Source organism: Pongo abelii, chromosome 10 (genome assembly GCF_028885655.2).
Source record: "Pongo abelii isolate AG06213 chromosome 10, NHGRI_mPonAbe1-v2.0_pri, whole genome shotgun sequence".
Classification (NCBI taxonomy): Eukaryota; Metazoa; Chordata; class Mammalia; order Primates; family Hominidae; genus Pongo; species Pongo abelii.
Genome location: NC_071995.2, coordinates 435764 through 450951, shown reverse-complemented (window position 1 = coordinate 450951; position 15188 = coordinate 435764). Strand labels below are relative to the sequence as shown.

The following is a 15188-nucleotide window of genomic DNA, read 5'->3' as shown; positions in this document are numbered from 1 at the left end:
TATTCTCAGCACCTTGGGAGGCCGAGCCAGGCGGGTCATCTGAGGTCCGGTGTTCAAGACCACCCTGGCCAACATGGTGAAACCCAGTCCCTACTAAAAGTACAAAAATTAGCCGGGCGTGGTGGTGGGCGCCTATAATCCCAGCTACTCAGGGGACTGAGGCAGGAGAATTGCGCGAACCTGGGAGGCGGAGGTTGTAGTGAGCCGAGATCACGCCACTGCACTCCAGCCTGGGTGACAAGACCAAGACTTCATCTCAAAATAAAATAAAAAATAAAAAATTAGCTGGGCATGGTGATACATGCCTGTAGTCCCAGCTACTTGGGAGGCTGAGGCAGGAGGATTGCTTGAGTCCAGGACGTTGAGGCTGCACTGAGCTATGATCGCACCACTGCACTCCAGCCTGGGCAACAGGGCAAGATCTTGACTCGAAAAACAAAAAACAAAAAACCCAGAGGTCTATAGATACATACATAATGTGATAAACATGACAAATATTAACAACTGATTCAGAGAAAGGGACAGATTCAAGTCCACAGTGGAACTCAAAAGGTTGGAAACACTTTTTTTGGGGTATCTACAAAAAAAATTAGGCTGGGCATGGTGGCTCACACTGTGTCCCAGTAAATGTATTTAGAGATGCTGCGTCACTGTCATCTGGCAACCAGCTCCCATCCTGCAGCTATTCGGGAGCCCAAATGGAACGAATTACCCTGTAATTCATTGTATACATACATAATGTGATAAAAATGACAAGTAAACCTCCAAAAAACAAAAGCCTAATAAATTTGGACAAGTACAAATATTTCAGTACTGCTAGAGTGAAAAGTGTGAGGCCAACTGGGGATGTAAGAGACCAGAGTCAGGTACTGGCAAGGAGGATACTGTCACAGTTTAGATGCAACTCAAGAGACCAGAGGCAGGTACTGGCAAGGAGGGTACTGTCACAGTTTAGATGCAACTCAAGGGTCTGCGTGAGCATCGTGGCCAAAGTGATGTGGGTGTGGGAATGGATTGAGTAATATTTAGGAAGCAGAATCAACAGGACTTGCCAAATGATTCAGTGTAGGGGGACTGAAAGAACTGTAGGCAATGATGCCATTTACCAAGACAAAGAATAAAGAAAAAGTTAAGGCATGAAGAATGGAGGGAGGTGAAATGGTGGCAGTACATGTGCGGGTGGGGAAGGGAGGGTAGAGAAAGGAGCCTCAGGAGAAAAGTGAGTCAGGGTTAGTTATTTAACTGTCATCATCACGTATGCAGTAGTGTAATACAAGGATAAAACAAGGTCATTTATAGTAGAATCTGGAAGAACTTTGACATTTAAGAGTAAGGAAAGAGAGTTGTTAATGGACACTGAGATGAGCTGATCAGAGAGGTTAGATAGAAATTGTGAAAGAAAAATGACACAGAAATCAAGAAAGGAGGCCGGGCTCACGCCTGTAATCCCAGCACTTCAGGAGGCCAAGGCAGGAGGATCACAAGGTCAGGAGTTTGAGATGAGCTTGGCCAACATGGTGAAACCCCATCTCTACTAAAAATACAAAAATTAGTTAGGTGTGGTGGTGGGCACCTATAATCCCAGCTATTTGGGAGGCTGAGGTAGGAGAATCGTTTTAACCCGGGAGACAGGGGTTGCAGTGAGCCGAGATCGCGCCACTGCATCCAGCCTGGGCGACAGAGCGAGACTCCGTCTCAAAAAAAAAAAAATAAATAAATAAATAAAAAGTAGCTAGAGAGAGAGGCACAACAAAAGAAGAGTTTTTCATTTTTCTTTTAAGTTGGGAAAGACTGGAGTATGTTTATATACTGAGAAGAAAAAGCTAATATCAAGCAAGAAGTTAAAAATACAACAGAAAGCAGAGAAAAATGATGGAGCAAGGTTTCTCAGGAGGAAAAAGGGATGAGGACCACAGTAGGCATTGGATCAATCCAGCTCAAATAGGCAAAGATGCCTTGTTCCTGAAGCAGTTAGAATAAAGACAGTCAGAAAGGTGACTAAAGGCCAGGTGCTGTGGCTCACACCTGTAATCCCAGCACCTTGGTAGGCTGAGGTGGGAGGATTGCTTGAGTCCAGGAGTTCAATACCGGCCTGGGCCACACAGCAAGACCACGTCTCTAAAACAAATTTTTAAAAAATTATCTGGGCATGGTGGCGTGTGCCTGTAGTCCCAGCTGATCGGGAGGCTGAGTGCGGGAGGATCACTTGAGCCTAGGAGTTCAAGGGTGCAGTGAGCCATGATTGTGCCACTGCACTCCAGCCTGGGTGACAGAGTAAGACCCTGTCTCAAAAAACAAAAAAACAGGCCAGGCACGGTGGCTCACGCCTGTAATTCCAGCACTTTGGGAGGCCGAGGTGGGCAGATCACAAGGTCAGGAGATTGAGACCATCCTGGCTAACACGGTGAAACCCTGTCTCTACTAAAAATACAAAAAATTAGCCAGGCATGGCTGCGGGCACCTGCAGTCCCAGCTACTCAGGAGGCTGAGGCAGAAGAATGGCATGAAGCCAGGAGGCGGAGCTTGCAGTGAGCCGAGATCACGCCACCGCGCTCCAGCCTGGGCAACAGAGCAAGACTCCGTCTCAAAAAAAAAAAAAAAGAAAAAGAAAAGCAACCAAAGAAAAAAGAAAGGAAGGAAGAAGGAGATGGATACGGATGGAGTAACTGTGTGTAGGTGGCAGAAAAGATGTTGAGAGAGGAGGGCTAAGAAGGGGTTGCAGGCTGGAGGTAAGGGTATGGCACAGATGTGGAAGGAGAGGAAACCCAGTATGGATAGGTAAGAAGACTGTTGTATAGTGGTTGAGGGTACAGCTGAATTTGTTTACCATCGATTCATTCTGTACTGATTTGTGACCTTTCTACAACAGTGTTCTCAATCAGGAGTGACTCTGCACATACATACACCCATTCCAGAAACATCTGGCAATGTCTGGATACATTCTTGATTGTCACAGCTGGGGGTGTTGCGTTACTGGCATCCAGTGGGTAGAGGCCAGGGATGCTGCTAAACATCCCATCATGCACAGGACAACCCCTCACAACAAAGAATCATCCAGGCCAAAATGTCAATAATGCCGAGGTTAAGAAATCCTGCTATAGGAGACTGCGTGGCAGAAAACTGGATGATGCCACAGCTCAGTTTTTGCTATGCAGGTGGAGCAAAAGAATAATTGAGCAAGGGGTCATTTGCAGGCACTGCAGTTACTACTCAAGTAAAGCATCATGGGGTTTAGGTTTGAAGGACTTGATATCAGAGCTATATACAGCACTTAGAAAACTGCAAAGTCAGGAAGCTACGGAGGTAACAAAGAAGTTAAGGACTACTCAGGTATAAGGAGATGAAAGAACTAGGTATAAGGGATATGGAGATGTCAGAATTTAAGATTTGAGAGGAAGGGCAGTTTTGGGGGTTATGATCCAAGGAGGGCCTGAAGGGGCAGTAGCTGGGCTGGGGAATAAAAAAGGAGTATTTTTATAAAACATCTGCTTCCGATATAACTGGCACTTGTAGAGCATCTCTAATTAATGAAGACTTCATCAGAGTTCTAAAACAGCGTGTACCGTCTCTTTACCTGTCCTTCACAAGCTTCTTTGTAGAGTTCCAGTTTCTTCAGCAAGTCCTCATTTTCTGCCTCACACTCAGCCATCTTCCTTTGAAAATATTCCAGGAGCTCCTTAGAAGGACAGAGTTTGGCCAGACGATCTTCGAGGGAAGGCAAGGGGGTTGACTCCAGTGAATCTGCCATTCCCCTCCTCTTGGTGGGACCACTGACGGCAACACCACGTTTGGAGACAACTGTTCGCCTATGTGAAATTAGAAATGATATATTCATCACACTCTGTGAAAGTTTATGAGTTATAACTTTCTAAATAAAAGGGGGTTTTGTGTTCCCAAAGTGCTTATAATTAAGGTGCTCATAAATTTGGAAGTTTGGACAGGCATAGTGGCTCATGCCTGTAATCCCAGCACTTTCGGAGGCCAAGGTGGGAGAATCACTTGAGCCCAGGGGTTCAAGACCAGCCTGGGCAATATAGTGAAACGGTGTCTTTATTTAAAAAAAAAAAAAAATCTTGGCCGGGCGCAGTGGCTCACACCTGTAATCCTAGCACTTTGGGAGGCCAAGGCAGGCAGATTGCCTGAGCTCAGGAGTTCGAGACCAGCCTGGGCAACATGGTGAAACCCTGTCTCTACCAAAATACAAAAATAAAAAATTAGCCGGGTGTGGCAGTGTGTGCCTGTAGTTCCAGCTACTCGGGAGGCTGAGGCAGGAGAATTGCTTGAACCCAGGAGGCAGAGGTTGCAGTGAGCCGAGATCGTGCCACTGCACTCCAGCCTGCCGAGATCGTGCCACTGCACTCCAGCCTGGCGACAGAGCGAGACTCTGTCTCAAAAAAAAAAAAAAAAAAAAAAAGGAAAGTTTGATATTACAGGATAGTAAATAATTTTATTAATTATCTTCCAAGTACTAATGGTTTAAAGCTGGATTCAAATACATGTTAGAGCCAGGAATGGTGGCACAGCTGAGTAGCTGAGCAGTCCCAGCTACTCAGGGGGCCGAGGTGGGAGGATTGCTTGAGCCTAGGAGTTCCAGTCCAGCCTGGGCAACATAGCAACACCTTGTCTCTAAAGAAGTAAAAATAAAATCCATTAGAGACTAAAAAGATAATTTAAAAAAACAGAATATAAACTAAGGGAGACCATGTAGTAACAATTAGAAAATTGTTATAAGACATACTGCAGGCCGGGTGCAGTGGCTCATGCCTGTAATCCCACCACTTTGGGACACCAAGGCGGGCAGATTAGTTGAGGTCAGGAGTTCAAGACCAGCCTGGCCAACATAGCGAAACCTAGACTCTACCAAAAATACAAAAATTTGCCGGGCATAGTAGCGCGCATCTGTAATCCCAGCTACTCTGGAGGCTGAGGCAGAAGAATTGCTTGAACCCAGGAGGCGGGTTCAAGTGCCGAGATCACGCCACTCCAGACCAGCCTGGCCAACACAGCAAAACCTAGTTTCTACCAAAAATACAAAACTTAGCCTGTAATCCCACCACTTCGGGAGGCCAAGGTGGGAAGATTACTTGAGGTCAGGAGTTCAAGACCAACCTGGCCAACATAGCGAAACCTAGTCTCTACCAAAATTACAAAAATCAGCCAGGCATGGTGGCACGCGTCTGTAATCCCAGCTACTCGGGAGGCTGAGGCAGGAGAATTGCTTGAACCCAGGAGGCAGGTTCAAATGCCGAGATCACGCCATTGCACTCCAGCTTGGGTGACAGAGCGAGACTCCATCTCCAAAAACAAATCAAACAAAAAACAACAAAAAAAGACATATTGCAGGCTGGGCACGGCGGCTCACACCTGTAATCCCAGCACTTTGGGAGGCCGAGGCAGGTGGATTGCCTGAGGTCAGGAGTTCAAGACCAGTCTGACCAACATGGTGAAACCCCATCTCTACTAAAAATACAAAAATTAGCCAGGCGTAGTGGCATGCGCCTGTAATCTCAGCTACTCGGGAGGCTGAGGCAGGAGAATCACTTGAACCTGGGAGGTGGACGTTCCAGTGAGCCGAGATCGCGCCATTGCACTCCAGCCTGGCCAACAAGAGCAAAACTCCATCTCAAAAAACAAAACAAAAAAAAAAACAAAAATAGTGCAAAAGAAGAGAAACCCTCCTGTGAAAATAAATCCAATTTGGTTGTCTGCAATTTATAACATAACAAAATAGACAGCACAGTGGAGAAACTATACTAGAAGCTCTGAGTTACAGTTAATATATGTGCTCACTTCTAATAAATAAGCATGCAGATACTAAAATTTGTCAACTAGCATGAAGAAAACTTAAACATTTTCCCAATCATTAAAAACTTGTGAGAGAAATACTATTTTACTTAACATTTCTTTTTTTTTTTTTTTTTGAGATGGAGTCTTGCTCTGTTGCCCAGGCTGGAGTGCAGTGGCGCAATCTGAGCTCACTGCAACCTCTACCACCCGGGTTCAAGCAATTCTCCTGCCTCGGCCTCCCAAGTAGCTGAGATTACAGGCGCTCACCACCATGCCTAGTTAATTTTTTTTTTTTTTAGTAGAGATGGGGTTTCACCATGTTGGCCAGGCTGCCCACCTCGGCCTCCCAAAGTGCTGGGATTACATGCGTGAGCCACTGTGCCCGGCCGACATTTCATATTTTCTAAAGGGGTTGTCTCAGGCTGGGTGCAGTGACTTATGCCTGTAATCTCAGCACTTTGGGAGGCTGAGGCGGGAGGACTGCTTGAGTGCAGGAGGTTAAGGCTGCAATGAGCTATGATTGCACCACTGCACTCCATCCTGGGCAAAGAGTGAAACTGTCTCAAAAAAAAAAAAAAAAAACCTTTAGGAAATATGTTTCCAATACCTTTCCAGTTCCTATGCTAACTTAGAGTAAGGCTATACAAGTCTTGATTTCTTAACAACTTGAAAATAAGCAAATGTCTTACTTTCTGCAGACAGGGGTGTGTGTTGGGGTAAAGTTCATGCTGTCTTTTTCACACCTATCAAATACACAAAAATTCATAATTAGGGGTCAAGAATAAAAAATAAAAACAGTACAGGATGCATAGACTGGTTCCCTCTTCAACATCATCATATTTGCTTCTTGGAAAGAATTTGATGTTTTAAAACGTAGTTTTTTTTGTTTTGTTTTGTTTTGTTTGAGACAGAGTCTCGCTCTGTTGCTGGAATGCAGTGGCATGATCTCAGCTCACTGCAACCTCCCCCTTCTGGGTTCAAGCGATTCTCCTGCCTCAGACTTCCAAGTAGCTGGGACTACAGGTGCGCGCCACCACGCCTGGCTAATTTTTGTATTTTAGTAGAGAAAGGGTTTCACCATATTGGCCAGGCTGGTCTCGAACTCCTGACCTTGTGATCCACCTGCCTCGGCCTCCCAAAGCGCTGGGATTATAGACGTGAGCCACCACGCCTGGCCTAAAATGTAGTATTCTTTAAAGTATCTCCAAATCCTGAAATTCATGCCTTTTGAATTTTCAAAAGGTACTCCTCATAATTATTTTCAAATAAAAATCGGAATGGCATTGAATATTTAAATGGATAAGCACACAAAGTAGAAAGGTCTCCTTGTTATCTGCAGTAACAAAAAAACAAATCTACAATCTTTTCCTTGAAGTTATAGGATAGAAGGAGGAGATGCCAAAAAGTCTCTAATAAGCAAGAAACAGTACATAGAGCGAGGTGCAGTGGCCCGCACCTATAGTCCCTGCTACTCAGGAGGCTGAGGAGGGAGGATCGCTCGAGCCCAGGAGTTTAAGGCCAGCCTCACCAACATATTGACTTCCCCTGCCCCCACTGCCCTCTCCAAAAACAGAAGTAGTAAGTGGAAATTAAGGTAGAGCACGCACTATATCAAATTTAAAATCAATACAAAGCCACGATGCTATCTTTATTTCATGTGCTTTCTCCATTATCTTAAGCAAAAGAAAAAAAAACTACTTATAAACTTTAAAAGGCTCTTCATAATCTCCATCTCAACGGATAACGCAAGATCTTGAACTCCTGTACTTTAAGCAACCTTATTATAGAAATGTTCATGAAGATAACCCTCATGGCTGGAAAGGGAATGCCACACCTGTACTTTAAGCAACCTTATTATAGAAATGTTCATGAAGATAACCCTCATGGCTGGAAAGGGAATGCCACACCTGTACTTTAAGCAACCTTATTATAGAAATGTTCATGAAGATAACCCTCATGGCTGGAAAGGGAATGCCACACCTGTACTTTAAGCAACCTTATTATAGAAATGTTCATGAAGATAACCCTCATGGCTGGAAAGGGAATGCCACACCTGTACTTTAAGCAACCTTATTATAGAAATGTTCATGAAGATAACCCTCATGGCTGGAAAGGGAATGCCACACCTGTACTTTAAGCAACCTTATTATAGAAATGTTCATGAAGATAACCCTCATGGCTGGAAAGGGAATGCCACACCTGTGCTTTAAGCAACCTTATTATAGAAATGTTCATGAAGATAAACCTCATGGCTGGAAAGGGAATGCCGCACCATGTTATACGACTGACAGAGACAGAAAGAGAGGGGGATAGAGGCTTTTTTATTGCTTTGGTGAAAGCTTTCTTATCAAGCATGCTCTGTCAATCCATTCTGATTCTGAGCAAGTCATATGATGTTCTGTTATGTCCTTCTACCTGGTATAATCTGCTTAAAATCTTCAGTCCTGCGGCCGGGTGCGGTGGCTCACGCCTGTAATCCCAGCACTTTGGGAGGCCGAGGTGGGTGGATCACAAGGTCAGGAGATTGAGACCATCCTGGCTAACATGGTGAAACCCCGTCTCTACTAAAAATACAAAAAATTAGCTGGGCGTGGTGGTGGGCACCTGTAGTCCCAGCTACTCAGGAGGCTGAGGCAGGAGAATGGCGTGAACCTGGGAGGTGGAGCTTGCAGTGAGCCGAGATTGCGCCATTGCACTCCAGCCTGGGCAACAGAGCGAGACTCCGTCTCAAAAAAAAAAAAAAAAATTCTTCAGTCCTTTGGGAAAGAATTTTGTGTAAAAGTATGAAAAGAGATAATCACCACTGTTACTTCCATATACCATTTTCCTGCTCAGAACCCCACAGTGCCTCTCTCCCTGACTCCTTCAAAGCTTTCTTTGTTTGGCTTCCAGGACACCTCTTCCTGGTTGTCCCCTTTTCTTACTGGTCATTACTCATTGCCTTGGTGATCTCCTGAAGTCTCACCGTTTTAAATAGCATGTACACATTAGTAGTTTTCAAACTGATGCCTCAGTCCTTACTCGGCCCTCCATTCTAGACTCACACATCTAACTGCCTACTCCGTCTCTCCACGTGGATGTCTAGCAGGTCTCCCAAGCTCGCCAAGTGTAAAACTGAGCTCCTGACACATACCTCCCACCACAAAAACCTGCTCTTCTCTCAGAATTCTACATTCCAGTAAATACTAATTCTATGCTGCCAGTTGTTTATGACAAACAAACTTGGTTGGAGAAATTTTACTCCTCTCTTTGTCTTACATGCCACACACGACCCACTAGCAAATCCTACTGGCTAGCTCATCAAAATATCTAGAATCTGACAACTACTTATCACCTATGCCCTCATTGCCCTGGTCCAGCCCACTGTTTTTGCTTTTGTTTTTTTTAGATACAGGGTCTTGCTTTGTTGCCTGGTCTTGTCTCAAACTCCTGGCTTCAATCAATCCTCTCCCCTCAGCCACACAAGTAATACAATTATAGGCATGAGTCACTGCACTTGGCTTCCAACCCACCGTTATCTCTTGCCCAGATGACCACAACGGTCTCTTAACTGGTCTCCCTGTTCCACTTTTTTTTTTTTTTTTTTTTTTTTTGTGGAGACAAAGTCTTGCTCTGTCATCCAGGCTGGAGTGCAATGGCGCAATCTTGGCTCACTGCAAACTCCGCCTCCTGGGTTCAAGTGATTCTCCTGCCTCAGCCTCCTGAGTGGCTGGGATTACCGGCACACACCACCAAGCCTGGCTAATTTTTGTATTTTTAGTTGAGACGGGGTTTCACCATGTTGGCCAGGCTGGTCTTGAACTCCTGACCTCAGGTAAACCACCTGCCTTGGCCTCCCAAAGTGCTGGGATTACAGGCATGAGTCACCACGCCTGGTCCCCCTGTTCCATTTTCAACCTTATCCCTTACAGTGTATTCTCAACACATTAATATATATATGTCAAAACACAAAACTCCTCTGCCCAAAAGCCTCCAATGACTTTTCATCTTACTCAGAGGGTCAAGGTCTTTAAAATTGCCTACAAGGTCCCATATGATCTGGCCAACTTCATTACTTTTGTGACCTCACCTACTACTCTTATCCTTGTTCACTGCTGTAAAAACACTGGCCAGTAGAAGTGCCAGGCACACTTCTACTTCAGAGTCCCTGTACCTGTAGTTCTCTTTGCTATGATGTTCTTTCCCCATTTATCTATGTGGCTTCCTCCCTCTCCTCCTGCAGGGCTAAAATGTCACTTTCTTGATGAAGTCTTTCCTGACCACTCTACCAACCTCATCCCTCTTCTCTGTTTTATTTTTCTCCATTAACACTTACAACCTTGGCTGGTTGAAGTGGCTCACGCCTGTAATCTCAGCACTTTGGGAGGCCAAGGCAGATAGACTGCTTGAGTCCAGGAGTTTGAGACCAGCCTGGGCAACATGGCAAAACCCTGTCCCTACAAAAAATTAGCCAGATGTGGTGGCACACATCTGTAGTCCCAGTTAAACAGGAGGCTGAGGTAGGAGGATCGCCTGCACCAGGGGGTCAAGGCTGTAGTGAGCCATGCCACTGCAGTCCAGCTGGGGTGACAGAGTGAGACCCTCTCTCAAACAAACAAACAAACAAACAAAAAGTCAAACGCTTATAACTATCTAATATTTAATGTCTGTCTCTCTACACTGGAATACGCAAACTCACTAAGGGCAGCGGGTTTTTATCTATTATGTTCACTGCTGTATCCCTAGTAACTTAAATAGTGCCTGGCTCATAGTTAAGTGCTTAATAAATATTTACTGAACACACACACACACACACACACACACACACACACACACACATATATATATGCAACTCTCAATATGAATTTGAAAGACTGTTAAACATCCTTTTCTTCTGCTGGCCAGTCTATTCAATCTAGATTTAAAAATCTGTTTCTGCTTCTCTCATCCCATTTGTTTTCTTCTACAGCCAACCCTTCAAATATGCCGTCTTTCTTCTTCTAATTCTCTCCTTTAAAAGATTACTCTCCTCCTCCAAACTCACCTCTTTCCAAAATACTTCTCCAAATTCGGTCAATTTGCCTCTTGTCCAAATAACCTAGAAAATAAAGTTATTAGATTGGCATGGAAGGATTATAGGTAACATTTTTTTAAAAAAATAGCTTTATGGAATGTAATTTGTATATACCATTAAATTCATTCAAAGTGTACAATTCAATGATTTTTAGTATATTCACAGATATGTGTACCTATCACCAGAGTCCATTTTAGAAGTTTCGTCACTTCAAGAAAAAAACCCTGTGTCCTTCAGCTATTATCCCTGTCTCCCAGTCCTAAGCAACCACTAACCTACTGTCTCTACAGATTTCCCTATTCTGGACTTTCCTATAAATGGAATCACATAGTATATGGCCTTTTGTGACTGGCTTCTTTCACTTAGCATAATGTTTTCAAGGTTCAACTATGTGGTACCATGTATCAGTACTTCATCCCTTTTTGTGGCTGAATAAAATTCCACTGTATGGATATGGGTGACAACTTAAAGTTAAATTTCACTGTTTCAAAGCCATTTAAGAGTAATTTGAAGCAGCTGGGCACAGTGGCTCATGCCTGTAATCCCAGCACTTTGGGAGGCCGAGGCGGGCGGATCATCTGAGGTCAGGAGTTCAAGACCAGCCTGACCAACATGGAGAAACCCCGTCTGTACTAAAAATACAAAATTAGCTGGGCATGGTGGTGCATCCCTGTAATCCCACCTACTCAGGAGACTGAGGCAGGAGAATCGCTTGAACCCAGGAGGCGGAGGTTGTGGTGAGCCAAGATCGCGCCATTGTACTCCAGCCTGGGCAACAAGAGCGAAACTCCATCTCAAAAAAAAAAAAAGTAATTTGAAGCTTTGAAAGACCCTTCTAACAACCTGCAATCCCTCTTCTCCTTCATAGTGACTGTCCTCACTGTTGCACAGGTCTACAAAAAGCTGTCTACACTCACCTCTCTAGCTGCAAGATGGGTCCTTGCTATGTTGCCCAGGCTGGCCTTGAACTCCTGGACTCAAACAATCCTCCTCCCTCGGCCTTCCAAAGTGCTGAGATTACGGGCATGAGCCACTGAGCCAGGCCTCGGGCTTCTACTATGACATCTAACCAAGCTCTTATTGGTCAGCAGACATCCAAATTAATCAATTCAATGGCTCTTTTCTGTTTCTATCCTCCTCCATCCAATAGTTACTCCTTCACTTGTATTCTTAATTAGATAGTGCCAACTACCTATTTATTTATTTATTTTTTTAGACAGAGTCTTACTCTGTCCAGCACAGGCCGGAGTGCAGTGGCACAATCTTGGCTCACTGCAACCTCCACCTCCCGGGTTCAAGTGATTCTCCTGACTCAGCCTTCCCAGTGGCTGGGATTACAGGCACCTGCCACTGTGGCTGGCTAATTTTTTTTTTTTGTATTTTTAGTAAAGACAGGGTTTCGCCATGTTGGCCAGGCTGGTCTTGAACTCCTGACCTCAGATGATCCACCCACTTCTGCCTGCCAGTGTTCGGATTACAGGCGTGAGCCACTGTGCCTGGTAGTGCCAACTACCCTTTAAAAATATATCGCTTTGGGGCCCGGCCTTGGCATGGCCAGGCCATGGCAAGACCTTGTCTCTACCAAAATTTTAAAAATTAGCTGGGCACAGTGGCATTGTAGTCTCACCTGCTTGGTGTGAGGATCACTTCAGCCTGGGGGTTCAAGGCTGAAGTGAGCAGTGATCGTGCCACTGCACTCTAGCCTGGACAATAGAGCAAGACTCTGTCTCAAAAAAAAATTAAAATAGGCCGGGCACAGTAGCTCATGCCTGTAATGCCAGCACTTTGGGAGGCCAAGGTGAATGGACTGCTGGAGGTCAGGAGTTTGAGACCAGCCTGGGCAACATGATGAAACCTTGTCTCTACAAAAATTACAGAATTATCTGGGAGTGGTGGCGTGTGCCTGTAGTCCCAGCTATTCAGGAGGCTGAGGCAGGAGGATTGCTTGAGTTTGGGAGGCAGAGGCTGCACTGAGCTGAGATTGCCCCACTGCTCTGCAGCCTAGGTGACAGAGTGAGACCTTACCTGGAAAAAAAATAATAATAAAAATAAATATTGCTTTGTAGTTGAGAATGTGGGCTCTGATATCAGACTTGGGTTTGAGTCAAAGCCCTGCCTCTTATTAGCTGTGTACCTCAGGCAAGTTATCCTCTCTAAATTTCAGTTACTTCTGTGTCATAGGTTGGTGTACAGATTAAATGACATAATGAATACAGGGCCGAGTGACAGTGTTTGACACATATATAAGCACTCAGTAAACGTGGACTATTATTATTATTGACAATTTTACTCCTTTGGCTCAAAGATTCTGTCTTCAACTTTCTTTATCATTTCCTCTAACCATTTCTTTGGGAACATCATTATTCCTCCTGTTTTTATTATTAACTCTGTCATCTAAAACACTACATGGCATACAGTAAGTAACAATTACATGTTGAATAAATAAACGACATCTCTTTCAACCTCTTAATTTGAATTAACAAAAATGTACTGGACATTTTCACCCATAGTCCCACTGGCACTTGAAATGTTTACCTTAAAAAAGAAATCACTCAAGTTAGGTATTTTTTTTTTAGCATCTCAAAGCTAACATTTCCTAAACCTCACACATCATCTTTTTATCCAAACATGCCCCTTCTGACTTTCCTATTTTAGTTACTAATTCAGCGTTTCCAAGCAACCGGGAGTTGGCAACTTAAATTCATCATTTGATCACTCATTCTCCTGAACCTCCTGTCTAACCATATGAATATCTTGTATATTTTATCTCCACAATGACCACGTTAATTCAGAGTCTCAATACTTCTTACCCACACCACTACAACACTTTAACGGTTCTACCTACTCCTTGCCTCTCCTGGACCATTTTCTTTAATAAAATACATCAGTAGCACCTCATAGCCTAAAGCATTAAATTCAATTTGTTAGCCTAGAATTCATGGCTTTCTACATAAGGGCCAAACCTAACTTTCCTACCTTATTTCCCTCTACTCTCCTAAATGTACCGTTTCCAGATAACTTCCCTGCCTCCATACCTTTGTTCATGAGCTTCCCTCTAGCTGGAACACAACTCCCTCCACAACCCTCATAATTTCACTTAACAAAATCTAGTCTGTACATGAAAACTCATCTTAAATACCACCTCCTTTTTCTCTTTGCTGAGTCTCCCCATCCAAAATGATTTAGCAAAAATGATCTAACTGCAAAAGAACTGCCTTTGAAATTCTCTGCAAGTCAACATATTAGAGTGCTTTATTGCTATCGTTTCTCTCATGCTAGCGTGCGTTCCCTACAGATAGAAACCGCGTCTTACTCTTCATTGTCTCTTCCAAAGGAACAATGCCTTTGTTTATAGGTAAATTAACGGGTTTCAGCTTGCGTCTCTGCACCTATCTCCAATATCCTTGCTTAGATATATTCTTATAGCTTGTCTACTAACAATTAACATTTGTGTAGCCTTTGAATTTTTTTCTTTTAGCCATGTGACAAATCTGTGCAATTTATTTTATTATCCCAACAACTGTTAAGTATTTTCATTATCTCTTATTTTACAAATGAAGAAACTGAGAGCTAGACCAGCGTGGGGTGAGCGTATACCGGAACCCATCTCCAGGGCGTCCGAATCCCGTACTCCTTTTTCCACTTCATCCCATTCTCGACTCCCTTACTGCTCCAGGTCCCAACCCTCCAGCACTCCTGAGGTCTCTCCCTTTGCACATTGGAACTTTCCTCCTCCGGTCCCCAGCCCCTCCACGGACACCACATTCAGGCTCACGTTCCTCTCCTCCGCACTGCTTCCGCAGTTACTTCTCCCTCACCAGATTTTCTTCCCAAGGCCTCTTACCTAACCCCTTCACTCCAAACCCGAAACTCTATACTCATGACACACTAAGACTCCGAGTCAGGGAACTCAACTGAAAAACAAAAGTCAAACCAAGCAGCGTCGCGGCGCCACTGAGCGTCCCTGAACCCGTGCAATCGCGAAGAAGTTTACACGGCCCTTTGGACTGCGCACCAATGGGAAGGGCCTTCACACAGAGACCCGCCCCATCTCGCCCCTCCTCGCGGTGATCTTGGCCGCGCAGAAGTCTGGGAAATGTAGTTTTCTTCTGCATGCAGCTCTGCGCGGGGCGATGCAGCTGAGCTGCAACCCGCTCCTCCAGGGACGGGTAGTGTGACGTTTGGGGTCAGAACGCACCACTTTCGGGCAACCCCACTTAAGATTGCTCAACTGCTTTGAGCTCAGGTACTTCGCGTTCATGGTACATATATGTTGTAATTTCCAAGCTTGTCTCAAGAAGATCAAGATTTTAAGAAAAGTTTCTTCTTCCATAACCCGGAGGCCTAG

General features: G+C 44.5%; 1 protein-coding gene across 7 annotated transcripts in view; it reads right to left on the bottom strand.

Moving 5' to 3' along the window:
* Nucleotides 1-14844, bottom strand: part of CCDC77 (coiled-coil domain containing 77) — a 39001-nt gene extending 24157 nt beyond the window's left edge. Inside the window, exons 1-4 of one of the 7 annotated variants that reach the window (XM_024256430.3) lie at nucleotides 14685-14844; nucleotides 10811-10864; nucleotides 6477-6530; nucleotides 3575-3806 (exon numbers count right to left, since the gene is read on the bottom strand). In XM_024256430.3, coding sequence (XP_024112198.1) covers nucleotides 3575-3806; nucleotides 6477-6514 — 270 coding nt within the window. In that variant the 5' untranslated portion in view covers nucleotides 6515-6530; nucleotides 10811-10864; nucleotides 14685-14844. The other 6 variants (XM_024256429.3, XM_054526639.2, XM_054526640.2 and 3 more) reach the window with 6 other exon arrangements.
* Nucleotides 14845-15188: the final 344 nt, after the last annotated feature.